Source organism: Desmodus rotundus, chromosome 8, assembly GCF_022682495.2.
Source record: "Desmodus rotundus isolate HL8 chromosome 8, HLdesRot8A.1, whole genome shotgun sequence".
NCBI lineage: Eukaryota > Metazoa > Chordata > Mammalia > Chiroptera > Phyllostomidae > Desmodus > Desmodus rotundus.
This window is the reverse complement of record NC_071394.1, coordinates 129487036-129505120: the sequence shown is the minus strand read 5'-3', so window position 1 is coordinate 129505120 and position 18085 is coordinate 129487036. Positions and strand designations below refer to the sequence as shown.

Below are 18085 nucleotides of genomic sequence, written 5' to 3'. Positions count from 1 at the left end.
CTGCCAGGGGAGCAGCAGTCGGGATCCCTGGACAGGGAGGGGAAGGCAAGGTTCGGCCGCACGGGGGCTGGGGAGCTCCTAGTCAAGAGCCTGTCCCCGAGGGGAGGGCCGTGTTTGCATCTGCACTCCAGACCCTCGGCACTGCGTACCCCGCCACGGGGGCTGGCTATGTATGCCGTCCCAAACACAAGCGCGAGATGCATTGTCGAGTTTCCGGTGGGGTGCTGCAGAACCTTAACCCTCGGGTGCCAGTCCCTCGTGAACATGCGTCCATCCATGCAGCCACACACACAGGCTGCGCCCCCACGAAGCCAGCCCTGGGCAGAGCGTCTGCTCGGTAAATCAGACACGCATTTCTTGAACAGATCCATGTGGCTGGTATTGGGGATGCAGAAGTTTAAATAGCATGTCCCCTCCCTGCGGTTCTCAGGTTCCTCGAGCCTAAGGTCAGTCAGAGTCTGTGGGATGGAGTTTGCGGGCAATGGGAGCACAGAGGAGAGGCGCAGGGAGGCCGTGTGGCCTTGAAGGGCGAGCAGGAACTCAGCCAGCTACTGGGGGAAGGGCAGCATTGTAGTGAGGCAGGTTTGAGTACACTAGCTTACCTGTAGATGAAGTGAGTGCTGGTAGGGAGGTGGGACAGTGGGGTGAGAGGCAAGGAGCTCCATCCCCAAGTTGGCACCACTGGCAGCTAGAGCAACCTCGGCAGCATGGAGAACAGTGCCAGACACCCACTTCCGAGCTCCCCACTGCGGGGGGGCGGGGGGAGCTGGAGTGCGCCAGGGCAGCAGGCTCTACACCTGCCTGGGACCTGAGACAGAAGCAGGGAGTCTGGCCGGGTTGGTGCATGACTGCGGGTGGGAGCTGGCGGTCGCTTAGTCTAAGCTGAAGCCTGGGGGTGGTGAGATATGGCTGGGCGTGGATGCACAGGTGACCCGTGAACAACATGGAGAATGGGGCCCCGTGCATTCAAAGCTGTGTGTCCCTACAGTCGGCCCTCCACATGTGCGGATTCCCCGCCATGGGGTTGACCTTTCGGCAACACCGGTTTGAGCTCTGTGAGTCATTGAGAAAATCCGTGTACACGTGGGCCCGTGCACTGTAGACACATGCTGTGCGAGGGTCGGCCGAATGTTGAAGGTGGAGCCCTCAGGATTGCTGAGGACCAGACGTGGAGTGAGAGGAGGCGGAGTCCAGGTTGAAGTGCGAGGCCTGAGCAGCTGGATGGGGACAGGAAGGCAGGGAGGGTTTGGAGAGCATTCCTGTCCCCGGGAAGACCTGGGCAGGCCAGGCTCTGATCTGCTTCCGGGGGCAAGGCCGAAATTCCCACACAGCTTCTCTCTCTAAACGTCTTTAGTCTTTTTTATGACCTTGGAAAACGTAGTGTTTACTCCTGAAAATTCTTTGACTCTTCTGTAAAGATCTTATTTATTTATTTTTAGAGGGGGAAGGAGGGAGAAGGAGAGGGAGAGAAACATCAGTGTGCAAACAAAACATCAGTCAGCTGCCTGGCCCACCCCCCAGGCATGCGCCCATCGCACTGGTGACCTTTCAGTCTGTGGGACCACGCCCAACCCACCGAGCTACACCAGCCAGGGCTCTTGGTGATTTTTTGTTGGTGGTGGTGGGTTTTTGTCTATATAAAAGGGATACGTGATTGTTAAAGTTTTTAAACAGATCAGAAACGTGATACGAGGTGATAACGTGTGATTGACAAGCACAGATCAGACACAAGGGTTGGACCGCCTGTGCGTACACGCTGGAGCGGTCACTTTGCAGTGGGATGTCGCTGCCGCCTGCCCCGCCGGGTTGTGGAGAGGCTTCCGTGAGCGAGTGGAGGGAGGCGCTGGGACTGGCGTCTGGCATGTCAGAAACTGGGGGCGGACCAGAGGCACCCACACATTGATGTTTCTCTCCCTCTGTTTCTCCTTCCTGTCCCCTCTATAAAAATAAATAAAATCTTTAAAAAAAAAGGTAAAATGCATGAAGTCTGTGTTCATGGACGTACAATATATAAAGTGTAGTCTGTGACAATAAAAATATAAATATAAAAAGAGAAACAAAGATAGAAATGGTGCGTGTGTGCTGTTGAAACTAAGCTCCTCAGACTGGATAATTTCATTGTCTTATTTGTGAGGTCACTGACCCTTTCTTCTGCCTGCTCAGCTCTGCTGTTGAAGTCTCTGTGATGACACCATTCAGCCTGGGTTGTTTCAACTCGTTAACATCTGTAATCTGCAAGGTTACTAGTAAGACAGTAACTGTTAAAATGCAGTCATAACCCACACTCGTCACATTTTGATGAGAAAAAAAATCACTTGGCGCTTGCTCGGGACTCGGCGCACTTGCCAAAACTTCTGCGAGTCACAGTGCCACCCAGCCAGAGAAAACGCCTCGTCGGTTCGGCATGTGTCGGGAGTTCTGGAGTGAGTTGGCGACGAGTACCGAGGGGCCGCTGTACAGGGGGAAGGAGAGAGGAAGGGAGAGTGAACGACAGCCGAATCAGCCACAGGCAGAGAAAGGCAGCAGCGGGGGAGCTGAGCAAGGGTCACACAAGGCGTGCAGAGACAAGGGAACGGCCTCAGTAATCCGCACCGAACGTCAGGGGCTTGGACTCTCCCGTTACAGGACAGAGGCTGGCTGGTTACAGTGACAGGACGCACGGGGAATGCTGTCCACAGGGACCCGCAGACACACACTGCACTTCAGACAAGAGACACCAGAGGGTAGACGTAGAAGGATGGGAAGCCGTAACCCAGAGGGAGCTGCTGGCTGCGTCACCACCAGACGGCTTTAAAAAGTCTGTGGGACGAGGCAGGATGTTACGTTCTACGGAACGCACCTGACAAACTGCCTCTGCTCCCTTCCAGCACGGAGGCGTCCTGCGTCACTGTCCCCTCAGTGCACTCCATCTCCCTCCCGTCTTGTCCTAACTCTCCTCTCTCCTTTTCGTTCGCCCCAGCTACCCCCTGCTGAAGCTCCCCTTGCCGGGGACGGGACCCGTGGAGTTCGCCACCCCCATGAAGGACTACTCGCCCCCACCCGCGGCCTCAGACCGCAGACCAGGAGAGCCCAGTGAGCAGCCGGACTGGGTAGGTGCTCGGCGCGTCTCCGCGGAGGCCCTGGGTGGGGGGTGCAGACTGGCTGCGGCAGGGCCTCCGCTGTTCCGTGCTGCCGATGACCCTCCTGTGCAGTGTCCCTCAAGTTGGATGGGTCTGCTTTTCTCTCGATTACACAGGGCTCTGCCTTGTAGGGAGGAAGACTATGGAGGTGAAGTGTCCTTCTTGTCACATCCATCCATCTCCTACATAATTTTTTAAATTTCCGTGCACGAAAGTTCAGTCTTTGTTCTGTAAGTTCTTGGGACTGTCAGGTTTTTTAGAAGCCTTTCTGATAGATGTGTGGAGAAGTCTCCTGTGGTTTTAATTTGCCTTTCCCACATGACCGATGGCGGGCGCCTACTGTATTTGGGTATCTCCCTTTGCGGAGTGTGTGTTGAGTGTTCATCCGTTTTGAATTGAGCTGTTTTGACCTCTTTCGTGAGCTATAATTCTTTCTGTGTAGCTCTCCTCCTCCCTCGGCTGACGTGTGGTGTCCCCCAGTGGGGTGGCTGCACCCTGCAGGCCCCTGTGTGAGCTGCCCAGAAGGCTCGGTCAGCTCCGCCAGGCCTGGCGCTCCAGGCGGGCCCACCCTGGGTCGCAGTCACTGTGACCAGTGTCCCTGCGGGTTTGGGGGGCAACTCCCTCTGGGAGAGGGGTGTTTTCACAAGAGGAAGAGATGAGCAGAGCCAGCAGACTTGGCATTTCTCAGGTGTGTGGCCTTGGGCATGTTACTTAACCCCTTTGTGCTTTAATTTCGTCATTTGTGAAATGAGGAAGGCAATTCTATTCATACCTGCATTACATGTTATCAGAGGGCAAAGGGGAAGGATGCAGAGGCCCAGTGCAGCGCGAGTCTGGCCCGCCACTCGCATCGGCACACGGGTGTGGTCATCGCCGCTGTCATCCTTGTCATGGGTCAGACTTGGCCAGAGCAGAAGAGCAGAGGCCAGAGCGATGGGGGTGCCGCCCTGCCCTGGGGGGCGCACCCGCACACACCGCTGTCCTTGACCCTCCGGGATGCGCCCCGCTCCTGCTCGGGGCTCCATAATGCAGCCCCGTTGAAATCATGTCTCATTCACACCTGTACAGTCTGATGCTTTGCACGTAGTGGAGGCTCGAGAAAGGTTTCTGGTGGCGTAAAGAAACAGCAGGGCTTACTCAGGAGACAGGGAGTCCAAAGTGAGGCGCTTCCTTGTAGCATGGTGGGTGATAAGGTAGGTGGGACCAGGCTGAATCCCAGGCTGTGGAGCTGAAACTTTAGCCCGCAGGCAGTGGGAAGCCATTCCCTAGAGGCAGTGACTTGTGGCAGTGATTCTCACTGAACTCGGAGGAACTCGGAGACCGAGATGACCAAGGCAGGGTGGGCTGGGGTGAAAGGGGAGGAGGCGTTGAGCTTAAAGGAGCCCTGATGATACAAGTAGACGGAGCTCCATGGGTTGGCTGACACGTTGCTGGCCGGATCTGTGTGTGGTTTCCTTTGGTCCTTGCAGTGGCCTGGCGCAGTCAGAGACTCTAGGCCCGCTTCCCTCAGTGACTAAGTGAGGCCCGGAGAGCGTGGACACCCGCGTCCAGGGCACACGGCAGGGCTGGGCCAGAGGCTGAGCCCGGGTGGCTTCCCCGAGCCCACCCTTCCCACCATCCCGCTCCGCTGCCTGCCCAGGGCTGGAGGCCTGTTTCCCAGAAGAGCTGAGGAACAGGTCTCTGGGTCGTGAGTGTGTCAGGGGAAAGGCATAAACGCCCGGAGCTCATGTAAATGTGATGGGAGGATTGCGTTTTTAAAAACAAACAAACCCCAAACAGCAAACAAGCCTGAGGTCCCCTGCACCGGCCTGATTCCCTGGAGCAGGTCATGGTGAAACCTGGGCCACACACCAGGCCCCGCCTGGAGATCCACAGAGGGGCTGGCCTTCAGCGTCTGTGTGGCCGGCGGGGCCTGGGTGCAGGGTTTCCAAGGAGCACTGGGCAAGGGCTTATCCCGTGAACACTGCTGGCCGAGTCCCCAGGGCTCCCCAGGATCTCAGCTTGCCTCCGGCGCTACTTGGGCTGGGCGTTGCCAGTGTCCTGTTCTCCACGGGCACTCATGGGCGGGTTTAGAGCTGCCTGGGTGGGTAGACCGTAGAGGAAAAATGGGCTTTGGAGTTGGGCAGCCCTGGGCTCTGATCCTGGCTCTGCTGCCTGTCAGCCTTGCGTCCTTGGACACATCCGTCCCTCTCTCTGAACCTTGGTTTTCTTATCTGGGTCCTCTGGCTCAGGGTCGCTCACAGGCTGCAGTCCCCCAGCCAGCTGGCAGGACTTGCAGGCTTGGGACTGAGGGGCTTGGGCTCACAGGGTGTAGGCTGGAGGTCCCCTCATTCCGTGCTGTGTGGACCTTCCTGGGGCCATTCACACGATGGCTGACTTCATCAAGGGGTGGCTCCAAAAGAGGGGGTGAAGGAGGAGACAGGTTATTTTTTTTCCAGTTTTTTTTTATTGCAGCAAAGTAAACCACATAAGTACAACCACATAAAATTTAGCATCTTAACTGTTTTCCCATGCACAGTTCAGCGGCATTAGGTACATTCGCCTCATGTGTCCATCACCATCGTCCTTCAATGGCTGCTTCCCTTTCCAGTCCCGCCCCTACACCCCACCACACCCCGTGTTCCCTGCACCTCCCAAACACACCACTTGTCGCAGGTCTGCCCCTGGGAAGCCTGACGAGACAGTGAGCGTTGAGTGGGAGGCCGGTTCCTGTTGAATAAGCCACAGTGAGAGATCCTGGAGCCCAGGAGGGGCAGGTCGAGGGCTCGTGTGTTGGATATGAGTTTGATGCAGTCAGCAGAGGGCAGCCCTGAGGTCTTGAAAGACTCGGACGGGTGTGGGGGGCTGCCTGGAGCTTCAGTGGGGGCTCTGTGAGGGTGAATCCAGCTGGCCAGCGGGGGAGCCAGCCTGGCTCCCTTGCGGGTTCTGTCTGGGAAGGCCCTCCAGCTGAGGAGAGGCAACGAGGGGACAGTGGGTCTGACCCAGGGCTGGCGGCAGGTCAGAGGAGAAGAGGGTCTGGGGAACAGGGGTTACACATTCGTGCGGAAATCTGGTGAAAGCCAGGACCCTCTCCCCTAAAAACGACGCTGGTGGTGATCACACGTGCGCTGCCAGATGGAAGTCTGAATGTGCTGGGGGGCAGCATGTTCCTGGGACTCCTGGCACCGTCCCTAGAGCCCAGAGGGCCCTGGGCCTTTGCTGGAATGGCGGCCCAGGTGGTCCTGCTAGACAGAGGAGCCTGGCCAGGAAGGGGCTGCAGGTGCACCAGAGGGTCAGGAGCCATGCGGCCAGCAAGGGGCCGTGGGTTCGACTGCACAGGCTCAAGGGGCCTGAGGTCGAGAGGAGGGTCCAAGAAGGGCGGTGGGCAGAGGAGGTGGCATGTTCACAGTCACAGGTGTGTGCCCAGTGGGAACAGGCCCAGGGCTGGAGGCTCCGTGGTGCTGCCTGTCCCTGGAGGCAAAGAGCCACCCTATCACCTGCACACCTGCCCTGGGGGTGGCTGGTGGCGGCGGTCCCCAGCCCTGGCCAGGCCCGGCCCCTGCAACGGCACTGCGCAGAGCATCATGGCCTTGGCAGCATCCTGTGTCTACAGGTGTGTGACTCAGCGTGGCCTCAGAGCACAGCTCCTACCAGGTCACCCTCCGCCTTAGAGCCACTTGGGGACTTGGTTGGCTGGCTGCAGTCCAGGGCTCAGTCGGGTGTCATCCGAGCCACCTCTCATTTCAGCTATAGTTTCTGTTCCTGCCCGACAGGACGCCTCTGCCTGCCCTGGCTGGGCGTCCCTGCAGAAGTCCCTTGCTCCTCATGGGAGCCATGGGGGCCATGGAGGCCTGTGCAGTGATGTGCCACAGCTGTCTGCTGCTAGTATTCGCGCTGATACTTTTTCTCTGCACGTGCTGCTTATACAAAGTGTGTCAGTGTGGTGTGTGCGGTGTGTGTGATGTGTACATGTCTGTGTGTGGTGTGTGCGTGCCGTGTCTGCATCTTGACCCTGCAGGGGATGTCATCATCCCTCTTCAGGAGGAGGGCGTCGAGGCCCAAGGCTGTGCAGTTGCAGAGCTGGGGTTTAAAACTGGGTCTTCTGATCTTGAAACCCCTCACCTGCACACGGCAGCGCCAGGGCAGACATGACCAGCTGCGTGCACCCTCTGGGGAGCTCTCAGCCTTTTTCCATAAAGGGCTAGGTGGCGCTGTCTCAGGCTTCATGGGTCACATGGTTCCTGTCCTGAGGGCTCCCTTGGGCCTGGATGGTAGCCATGGGCGGTGCGGCATTCCAGTGACACTTGGTTCAGGCCAGCAGGCGCGGGGTCGTCAGCCTGCGGGCCGGGCCAGAGATTGCAGACCCCGGGGCTGCTGGGCAGTGGGTGGGAGAGTGGTTCGCGACGGAAATGAGAGGAAATGAGAGCCCCTGGCGGCACCTTCGCTGTTGCAGGCCTGTCCCTTGGGCCCCACAGCAGCCACTCACTCTGAACGCGGACCCATGCTCCCGGTCCTGAGTGAGCCAGCCTCTCTGCCCCGTCTCCCCCGCAGTATGTGGGAGCCCCGGTGGCTTACGTCCAGCAGATCTTCGTGAAGTCCTCGGTGTCCCCCTGGCACAGGAACCTCCTGGCCGTGGATGTGTTCCGCTCCCCTCTGTCCCGGGCCTTCCAGCTGGTGGAGGAAATCCGGAACCACGTTCTGAGAGACAGGTATCCATTGAGGGACCTCGCCTCCCACACCCTGCCTGTCCCGAAGGCAGGTGCAGTCCTCCAGGTGTCCCTGTCAAGCCAGCCACCGTGGATGCATTTCTGAGCATCCACGAGTCCCTGTGGCTGCAGTCCCCCTGCACCTATGCAGGTGGCAGAGCTGGAGCCCTGAGCTTTGTCCTCGGTGTCAGACTGGGAAGGGGCCCCCTGGGCTGGCCCTGGGATGAACTAGCAGAGAGCCGGTAGCCTTGAGTCTCAGATGCTCCCTGTGGTGGGGGGGTTATGACATGTGGTGGCCGTGCTGCCGAGAAGCAGGCTCAGCATAGGGATCCCTGGAGGAGGCGGCCTCACAGGGTGCTTGCCGGGGTGATAGTTAGCAAAGGGCTTGGACAAGCATGGTGGGCAGGGCGGAGCCCCTGATCTTCACACCAGCCCTCCTGCCCGTGGAATTGGTCCAGGGGTCTCGGCCGGTGGGGCTTGCACACGCTCCCAGGCAGGCTTCTCTTCAGAGTCATCGGCCTTCGGGCTCCCGATGTACTTGGAAGGTCCGGCCCCCACATGGTAGCTGCCCTGACCCCCAGCCTCTGGGAACTTGACACCGGCGACTCGTCCCTGCGGCAGGCTGCCCTGTGTTGGCAGACACAGCAGAGGCCGCATGCTGTCTCCACTCAGCTCGGGGACCAGGAGCCTGGAGGAGGTGTGCCTGCAGGTGACCGACCTGCTGCCAGGCCTTAGGAAGCTCCGGAACCTGCTCCCTGAGCATGGATGCCTGCTGCTGTCCCCAGCCAACTTCTGGCAGAACGACCGGGAGCACTTCCACGCCGACCCCGACATCATCAGGACCATCCACCAGCACGAGCCCAAGACCCTGCAGACCTCAGCCACGCTCAAAGGTACCCTCGGGGCCAGCGTCCCAAGGGCCCGTGAGGGTCCCTGTGGGTGGCCAAGCCCTCTCTGATGGGTGCTCTGGCAGATCAGGGGGTGACCCCTTGTTTTCGAGGGTGAAGGTGAGGAGGGGCTCTTGGTGACTCTTCAGCGCCTGCTGGTTTCTGCCTGCAGACCTGCTGTTTGGCGTCCCTGGGAAGTACAGCGGGGTGGGCCTGTTCACCCGGAAGAGGATGGCCTCCTACACCATCACCCTGGTCTTCCGGCGCTACCATGCCAAGTAAGGCCTGTGGGGCGGGGCTCCGGCCTGGGCTGCGGGTGACAGTCCCTATTCCACTTGGGGCGCCCAGAGTATTCCTGGGACCGTGCAGTGTCCAGCCTTCCTGCTGAAGTGTTTATGTCCCTTAGACTGAAGGAGCAGGGTCCAGCACAAGGGACTAAGGCAGGGCTGGCAAGTGGTGTCCTGGTGCCCCTACTTGTCTCTGGAGGGCAGGGCTCCCCAGCTGCTTGCCATCGAGCCCCTGTGTCCTCAGAGACCTGCCTGGCAGAGCGCTGCAGGTGGCTCCCAGCAAGGGCTGGGCCCCGGACTCGCCTCCGATCGGCTCTGCAGGGCCCTTGGCCGTTGGAGCAGCACACTTATCAGGCAGGGGCTGCTGACACCCTGTGCAGAGAAGCTCCCTTCGGCCTGGGGAGGAGGGAGGCTTTGGGGGACCCCCATACTGGGATTGCCTGTGTCCCCTGGACCAAGAGGGACAGCCCCTCTCCCCTCCCTGCTCTGTGACCAGGTTCCTGGGCAGCCTGCGGGCCCGCCTGATGCTCCTGCACCCCAGCCCCAACTGCAGCCTGCGGGCGGAGAGCCTGGTCCACGTGCACTTCAAGGAGGAGATCGGCATCGCCGAGCTCATCCCCCTCGTGACCACCTACATCATCTTGTTTGCCTACATCTACTTCTCCACGCGTAGGTCGCAGCAAGGAGGCCAGGCTTTTCCGAGCCCAATGGGCATTTCTAGATCACTGGCTGCGCCACCCCTGGGGGTGGCTTGGGCAGAGATGTGGGAGATGTAGAACATGCTCCGTGGTCACAAAAGCCAAGGCTTCGTGCCCCAGGAGAGTCACGGGGGCTCAGGTGGGCCCAGGGCTCCTCTGGCTTCTCAGGGAAAGAGCCTTCCTCGATGCGGGCTTCCAGAGACACACTGTCCCTAAGACCAGGAGGTGGTCTTGGCTGCCCTTTTCTCAGGTCACGCCAGAGGCCCTCCTTCCTCCCTCGTCAGGTGCACCCTGCAGCTGGCAGCTCAGCTCAGGGCCCTGGATGCTGGGTCGGGAAGGCCTGCCCTGACATGCCCCTCTGCCCTCCAGGCAAGATCGACATGGTCAAGTCCAAGTGGGGGCTGGCGCTGGCTGCTGTGGTCACGGTGCTCAGCTCATTGCTCATGTCCGTGGGGCTCTGCACACTCTTCGGCCTGACGCCCACCCTCAACGGCGGGTAGGTCCTCAGGTGGCGCCCCCAGGCCGCAGGGTGGGCCCGGAGTGAGCGCATTGTTACTCTGACGTCTGACAAGAAGTGTGTTTTCTCCTTAGGTTACCTGGTTTGTATTCATACGGGTGTGTGTGTAGTCTATCAATATATTAATGTATAATACACACGTGGTTTGTGTGTACATGTGCATACAGGGTCTGTACACGTGTGAGTGTGTTTCTGCACAGGTGTGTATGGTTATGCCTTGCATGTGTGTGTATGTAAATGTGAGAGTGTGTTTCTATCTATACACGTGTGCATAGTGTGCTCCCGGATGGCTTAAGCCACAGGTGGAGTGAGATAGAGAAGTGTCTTTTTCTTCCTTTTTTACTATTAAAACATTTAAATGCCTAATAGGTCATTTTAGTCTCAGCTTTTAAAAGTTACAGGCACTCTCTATAAGTTGTCCCCTTTCCTTGGTAACTGCTCTCCCTCACCATTCCTCTCTGAGTCTGGGCTGCAGGCTCCCCAGGTCTGGCCTCCGGCTTCGGGCTTCTCGGCCCTGGCGCCTGTGCGTGAGGCCAGTCCGGTCCTGCCTCGGCTGGTCGGGCTGGCTGCAGAAACGGCGATTTTGTGTTTCCTGTACTCTCCCTGCTCCTGGAAGGCCTGCTTTCTTTCCTGAGCCTGTGGGCGCTGAGCACCCCTCCCTCACAGCCGTGTGCTATGTGCCCTGAAGGGCCCTCCCCCCCAGGCTGCTGCCCCTGGCTGCAGCCTTTCCTCCTGTCTGGCACTCTCAGCAGTGTGAGCAGTGGGCTCGGGGAGCCACTTGAACCGCTCTCCAAGGCCAGCCTCTCCACAGAGGGGAGCAGGGATGCAGGTTGCTCCCCCCACCGCACTTGTTCAGTCCTCATGGCCTGGCCTGGAGCGCCACTCAGGGGCTTGGCCATGGCTGCATCCTCTGGCCAGTAGAGGCTGGTGCGGGAAGGACAGGGAGGGGTGTGCTCGCAGCCCTCCCTCCACTGTGCCGGGGCTGGGGCTGGCCACCTGCCTGCAAGGTGAGCGCTGCATGGTCAGGGCCTGTGGAGGGTAGATGCAGAGGGTGGGGTTTCTGCCCTGTGCTTGTGGGGGTCGCTGGGCAGCCCCCACTACAGGCTGCAAACCCTACAGTCCCCCCACCCCCCCGGAGCCCGGGCCTGTTGACAGCTGGCTGTGTTTCGGGGGTGCTCAGCGCTGTCCTCACCGTCTCTCTCCCTCTGTTCTCAGCGAGATTTTCCCTTACCTCGTGGTGGTCATCGGGCTGGAGAATGTGCTGGTGCTCACCAAGTCTGTGGTCTCGACGCCCGTGGACCTCGAGGTGAAGCTGCGCATCGCCCAAGGTAACGCAGTGGGGAGTAGGGGTGCTCCAGGGTGGGGGGCTTACGGCGCTCCCTCCTGCTGAGGAAACGGAGCCACAGATGCCTCCCTTCCCTGACCCCACCCCGTAATGTGGGGTGGGCCACCAGGTCCTGGCAGCTTGTTAGTGCGTGTCCCGAGGGGCCGTGGCATTGCCAGACTGCCCTCTGTCCCGGGTCCCATGTCAGGAAGGAAACGAGCCAGACTCTGCTGCGGGGTTCTCGTGTCTGGTAGCCCCTTGTCCATGTTGGTGATTTCTCTTCCTGCCTCTGCCCTGCGGTAGCCAGGGACCAGTCACTTCAGAGGTGCTGCTTCCGCAGCTGTGGCCTTAATGGCAGAAGCTGGGGACCTGGGTCCTGGGGAAGCTGGAGGAGAGCCTGGGCCTGGAGGTCTGAGTGCTGGCCCCTCCTCTTCCTGCCGGTGTCTGTGGGAACAGGGCTGTGGCGGCTGTTCCGTCAGCAGACCCCTGAGCTGCCGTGAGAGGCTGGGTCCTGCGCCAGGTGTGGCATTCCTAGGAGATCTGGGAGATGGCTCCTGGGAGGTGGCTCTTGCCCTCAGCACTCAGAGCCTTGCACCCTGGGGCGGGCGGGGGGGGGGGCTTGGGGAAGAGCAGAGCTGGCTCTTCCGTCCCCTGAGTCATTCTGCCACCGGGTAGCGGGCACACTCACCCCACAACTACGCAGAGCAGACAGCACATGGTGGCTGATGTGTCCAGGCGGGTCGCACTCCGTTTCCTCGCCCCAGCACTGGCTCCCTCCTGGACGGTTCCACCTGCCCCCGTGCCCCCCGAGCCCCCTTCCCCAGCAGCTATACAGTGGCGGCCGCCCGTGGAGCTCGGTTACCACAGCCTGCCCAGGGCTGGCACACTGTGGGGGAACAGCTGTCCCAGAAGGCTGGGTGCCTGCCCCCGTCTCTGGAGTCTGGGGGCTACCAGGCTGCGTGTAGACACGGAGCAGAGATCGAGTGCGGCCCCAGCCCTGCTGTCCTCCGCAGGCCTCAGCTGTGAGAGCTGGTCCATCATGAAGAACATGGCCACGGAGCTGGGCATCATCCTCATTGGCTACTTCACACTCGTGCCTGCCATCCAGGTGAGGCCCCGGGCCCACTACCAGGCTGCGTGTGGGTGCACCCCTTCAACATGGCGCCTCCCCTCTGAGGTGGGGCCCTTGGCAGGCCAGTTCAGGAGCAGTCCTTGGCACCCCCTGGCTGGGCTGTGGGGTCGTGCTCCCAGGCCAGCAGGCTCCACGTTTGACCTTGACCCCTTATTCTAGGCCACTCAGCCACAGGGAAGCAGAGTGCTCGGTGGGCACATAGGGGCTGGTGGCTGACTGCAGTTTGTCAGGCCTGGTTACCCATTTCTCAGGCAGAACTCGGGGGGCCCCTGAGCGGGTCCCTGACCCCACCTGCAGACTGTAGACATCCGTCCTACCCACACCCATAGGGGGCACCACCACTGCCCAGAGTGGCGCCGCTCCCAGCAGACGCCCTCACTCAGTGCTGGGGCTGGGACAGCGGTGGAGGAGCGGCAGGGAGGAGGGATGCGTCCTGTCCAGCGCTCCCCCGGGGCTGGCAGGCCGTTCCCCCAGGTGGCCCACAGGGCATCTGCGGGACACGCACGGTGCGGCCTGGGGACTCGAGAGCTGACGTGGCCACTGTGCCACCACGTACTCCATCCCTCCAGGTGTGAGCAGAGACCTTGGTTGTGTGCCAGACGCCTCAAACCAGGAGCACGGGAGGAAAACTTAAGTCTGAGAAAATTCCACCTCCAGGCAGAGCCTGGGCCGCAGAGGGACCACCCTCGTTCAGTCTTAGGACAGAATTAGGTCCCTTCTACCTCCTTCCTCCCCTCCCTCCAAGGGCCCAGCACAGCTGTCGGCCAGGAAACTCTCTTGAGTGTGCCGATGGGGCTCAGGCCTGGCTGTGGGCAGGTGCTGGTCCACGCCCGTGAGCCCCGCCAGGGGCCCTGTGCAGGCTGGTGGGGCTCGGAGCTCTCCCGCTTGCATCAGATTCCCTTCTAGGGGGATCAGAGGGTTCAGGAGAGCACCCATCCTTCAGCCTCATCCGGATAAAGATTTGAGAGGTCCTTGCTGCCCCCTGGTGGGCAGGGAGGGAGCTGCTGGCCCTGCTCCTCCTTGGCCACGCCCAGATTCAGAGCTGCCTACCCCTGTGCAGGTGCTAAGGCGTGCGGACCAGCTTCTCTAAGGTGCTGCTGGGCTGCGAGGTCATGGTGTCCCTGTGTCTGTCCTGATTCCAGGAGTTCTGTCTTTTTGCTGTCGTGGGCCTGGTGTCTGACTTCTTCCTGCAGATGCTCTTTTTCACCACTGTCCTGTCCATTGACATTCGCCGGATGGAGGTAGGTGTGGGTCGAGCCCTGCCCTGCCCTCCTCCACAGCCCTGGCTGTGCTCTCTCGGGGATCTCTGGACGAGAGGCACAGACCTGGGCAGGGCCACCGCCCCTGCGGGTAGCGTCTGGACAGCAGCCTCAGGCCCTGACCACTGTGCCCCAACAGCTGGCGGACCTGAACAAGCGGCTGCCCCCTGAAGCTTGCCTGCCCCCTGCTAAGCCAGTGGGGCGTCCAGCACGCTTTGAGCGGCAGCTGGCCGTGCGGCCATCCACGCCTCACACCATCATGCTGCAGCCGTCTTCCTTCCGAAACCTGCGGCTCCCCAAGAGACTGCGTGTCATCTACTTCCTGGCCCGCACCCGCCTGGCTCAGCGCCTCATCATGGTACCTCCAGCCCAGCCTCTCCCAGGGCCGGCACTCTCGGCCCTCTTGCATTTTGCACTTTGCCTCCTTAGAGATGGCAGGGGGATACCTCTCCAGCCCAGACTCCCAGGGAAAGGCCCATCACTGGGTTAAGCAGCCCCGGGTCACCAGGTAGAGGGGGCAGTATCTCCCCAGAGTGACTCAGGACAGGAACCTGCTAGACATGGCGCTCCAGCATGAACCAGCTGTGCTCCCGAGTCAGGGTTCATTGGCCGCTAGTAGTGTGCAGGCATCGGGAAGTGCTGGGCAGAATAACTCACCAGCTGGGCTGGCTGTGGGCCCACGGCACTTTTCCCGGGCGGCTGAAGTGGGGAGGAGGGGCCAGGACCCGTGGGTGTCAGTGGAGCGGATCAGGAGGCTGGGCCTGCTTGCCAGGCTGACCATGGGAACGGTAGCAGCTTTCTGGTCCCCGCTGAGATGGGGGCTGGCGGAGGGCAGATGGATCGTCACACCTAAGGGTGCTCCTCTGTTTCCAGGTCAGGAAACGCAAGCCCTGACCATGGGAAGGGAACTAGGTCCCTCCAGTGGCAGTTGACCCCAAGTGGTGCAGGGGACGTGAGGCAGAGGGGGGGATAGATTGGGGGCTGTGTCATCTCTCCCCATGCCTAAGGTCCCTGTGCTACCACCTCCTGGCATGAGGGCCGAGCGTGCAGGGGGTTGGGGCCGACCCGCCCTCCCAGAGGCCCTGCTAAGTCCCTACTGGCCCACCGCAGGCCGGCACGGTTGTCTGGATCGGCATCCTGGTGTACACAGACCCAGCAGGGCTGCGCACCTACCTCGCTGCCCAGGTGACAGAACAGAGCCCCCTGGGCGAGGGCACCCTGACCCCCATGCCTGTGCCTGGGGGCGTGCTGCCGGCCAGCCACCCGGACCCCGCCTTCTCCATCTTCCCACCGGACGCCCCTCAGTTCCCCGAGAACCACACGTTGCCAGGGGAGATGCCCGAGTCTGGGGCTCAGGTAGAGGGCGTCCATGACAGCCCTGTCCCAGAGGTCACTTGGGGGCCTGAGGATGAGGAACTTTGGAGGAAGTTGTCCTTCCGCCACTGGCCTACGCTCTTCAGCTACTACAACATCACTCTGGCCAAGAGGTTAGTGGAGCCCTGCCGGTTGCCACCCCCCCCGCCCCCCTGCTGGTGTCAGCTCACTGTTCCCAGAGCATCCCTTTGCCCCCTCGGGTGGGGAAGCCCCCGGCTGGAATCCCATGTGTTGTGGCCCGCACTGTGGTCTTGGCTGTTTCAGTGCTGGTGCCTGTGACGGAGCAAGGTTGAGGTGCCAGAGCCGGCTGGGGAGTGGGTGCCTCCTGTGCTCCCCCAGCCCCCTGGGGAGCTGTTCAGGCTGAGTCCTGTGTAGAGTAGGGAGGGGCGTGGGGTGTGGTCAGCAGCAGCAGGGACTCTTCTGGGGGCCTCCTGGCTGAAGCTGCCCCTGCCCTGTCCCAGGTACATCAGCCTGCTGCCTGTCATCCCAGTCACGCTCCACCTGAACCCAAGGGAGGCCCTGGAGGGGCGGCACCCTCAGGACAGCCAAAGTGCCTGGCCCCCGCCGCAGCCCGGGCCTGGTGGACTCTGGGAGGCTGGCCCCAGGGGGCCAGGCATGGCGCAGGCCCACGGAGATGTCACCTTGTACAAGTAAGGCGCGAGAGGGAGAGGCGGCCGGTGGGGATGGGCCTGGGCACAGCTGACCAATCCCTCTCGGCCCAGGGTGGCAGCGCTTGGCCTGGCCTCTGGCATCGTCCTCGTATTGCTGCTGCTCTGCCTCTACCGCGTGCTCTGCCCGCGCAACTACGGGCAGCCGGGTGGCGGGCCTGGCCGGCGGCGCCGCGGAGACTTGCCCTGTGATGACTATGGCTATGCGCCGCCTGAGACGGAGATTGTGCCCCTGGTGCTGCGCGGGCACCTCATGGTGAGTGCAGCGGGCGGCCGGGCCCGGGCCGCACCCGCACCAGTGCCCATGCCCACAGCTGTGCCCCGCCCCCACAGGACATCGAGTGTCTGGCCAGCGACGGCATGCTGCTGGTGAGCTGCTGCCTGGCGGGCCACGTGTGTGTGTGGGACGCACAGACCGGGGACTGCCTCACACGCATACCTCGCCCCAGGTAGGTGTCTGCCCCAGGCAGTCCCCCCACACCTCTGCACCCTGCTCTCCTCACCCCACCCTCCTGCACCCTGCTCTCCTCACTCCACCCTCCTGGCCCCCCACAGGCAGCGCCGGGACAGTGGAGGCGGCAGCGTGTTTGAGGTCCAGGAGAGCTGGGAACGACTGTCGGACGGCGGTAAGAGCGGCCCAGAGGAGTCCGGGGACAGTCCTCCGCTGCGGCACCGTCCCCAGGGCCCTACACCACCATCCCTCTTTGGGGACCAGCCGGACCTCACCTGCTTGATTGACACCAACTTCTCTGTTCGATCACGGCTCTCAGAGCCCACTCGGCCTGAGCCCCGGCACCGGGCAGGCTGCGGCCGCACCCGGGACAACCCAGGCTATGATTTCAGCCGCCTGGTGCAGCGAGTGTACCAGCAGGAGGGGCTTGCCCCCATCCACGCGCCGGTCTTGCGCCCACCCTCCCCCGGGCCTGCGCTGCCCCAGGCCCCTGAGGACGAGGGGGGCTGTCCTCCCGAGAAGAGCTCCCCAGCCCTCGCCTGGGCCCCCAGTGCAGACGGCTCCATCTGGAGCCTGGAGCTGCAGGGCAACCTCATCGTGGTGGGCCGGAGCAGTGGCCGGCTGGAGGTGGGTGGAGGGACTGTTGGCGGGCGGGGGCTGTGGGCCGCCCCAGCCCTCAGGTGCTCACGGCCTCCTGGCTTGCAGGTGTGGGATGCCATCGAGGGCACGCTGCGCTGCAGCAGTGAGGAGGTCTCCTCAGGAGTGACGGCCCTCGTCTTCCTGGACAAAAGGTGGGAGTGCCAGGCCACCTGTCTCAGCCCCGATGTCCCAGCCTTTCGTAGCCAGGCCCTACTCTGAGCTTTGAGTCCTAGCTCCCCTTCGCTGGTGATTTGACCGCCCTTCTTGGTGCCCAGCCCCACCTGCGACTAGCGCTCTCAATGCACCTCGCGGGGAGGGCTGGTTAGCAGGTGTGAAGCACTTAGCCACTCACCGGGACCTTGGGGCTGGGGCTGGGGCTGGGGCTGGGGCTGGGGCTGGGGCTGGGGCTGGGGCTGGGGCTGGGGTTGGGGTTGGGGGCAGGTGAGTACACTGTTTTCCTTCTTTCACCTTTATGAAGTCAAAGTTCTCTATTTAGCCTGTTGATGCTGACCATCCCGAGTTTCTTGGCTACATTTTCGGTTACAGAAAAAATGTGTTTTCAGAAGCTTCTTGTTAAAAACTTTTCTTTCCTGTTGATGCTGGCCACTGCTCTCGCCTCCCTCCTCGGCACTCTGGCTGGGGGTGCTCCCGGGGCTCCATCTGCACACTCAAGGGGGCTCTCGCTCTCATTTCAGCTGCTGTCACGCCTGCCACCCCCAAGCTTCTTTGCACAGGCCTTGGCTGCTGATGCCCTGCCCTCTAGCCTGGCCAAGTTCATTGGTTTCCCTGACTTGGAAAATCTTGCCTGCTTATTTTAGTTTTAGGGATAGCCCGTGTCTTGGCCCAGCTTTCAAAGTTCCTGGTGTCCACAGTCTCCTCCTCGTTTTTCTCTTTCCCCGGCACCACGTCTCCCCCCGTTCTGCAGTGGGCCCACAAATTCAGGGGCAGAGGTTAGAGACGTGTGTTGCCTTTTGCTAGAGTAAGATTTTGAATCCTCCTCACTTCCAGGCTTTGGGGCCACTGGGCAAATACCCCTGTATCTTGC

The 18085-nt window shown here is 61.3% G+C and overlaps 1 protein-coding gene across 3 annotated transcripts in view; it reads left to right on the top strand.

Moving 5' to 3' along the window:
• SCAP (SREBF chaperone) overlaps positions 1-18085 on the top strand; it is a 37847-nt gene that overhangs the window by 17658 nt on the left and 2104 nt on the right. For 2 of the 3 annotated variants that reach the window (XM_053929406.1, XM_053929405.1), the window contains exons 3-18: positions 2960-3089; positions 7650-7807; positions 8477-8697; positions 8864-8969; positions 9475-9647; positions 10046-10172; positions 11409-11521; positions 12531-12625; positions 13792-13890; positions 14048-14266; positions 15019-15395; positions 15744-15932; positions 16005-16206; positions 16284-16399; positions 16506-17028; positions 17107-17192. In XM_053929406.1, the coding sequence (XP_053785381.1) occupies positions 2960-3089; positions 7650-7807; positions 8477-8697; positions 8864-8969; positions 9475-9647; positions 10046-10172; positions 11409-11521; positions 12531-12625; positions 13792-13890; positions 14048-14266; positions 15019-15395; positions 15744-15932; positions 16005-16206; positions 16284-16399; positions 16506-17028; positions 17107-17192 (2934 nt within the window). The remainder of the gene's footprint in view (positions 1-2959; positions 3090-7649; positions 7808-8476; positions 8698-8863; positions 8970-9474; positions 9648-10045; positions 10173-11408; positions 11522-12530; positions 12626-13791; positions 13891-14047; positions 14267-15018; positions 15396-15743; positions 15933-16004; positions 16207-16283; positions 16400-16505; positions 17029-17106; positions 17193-18085) is intronic. The other variant, XM_053929407.1, reaches the window with a different exon arrangement.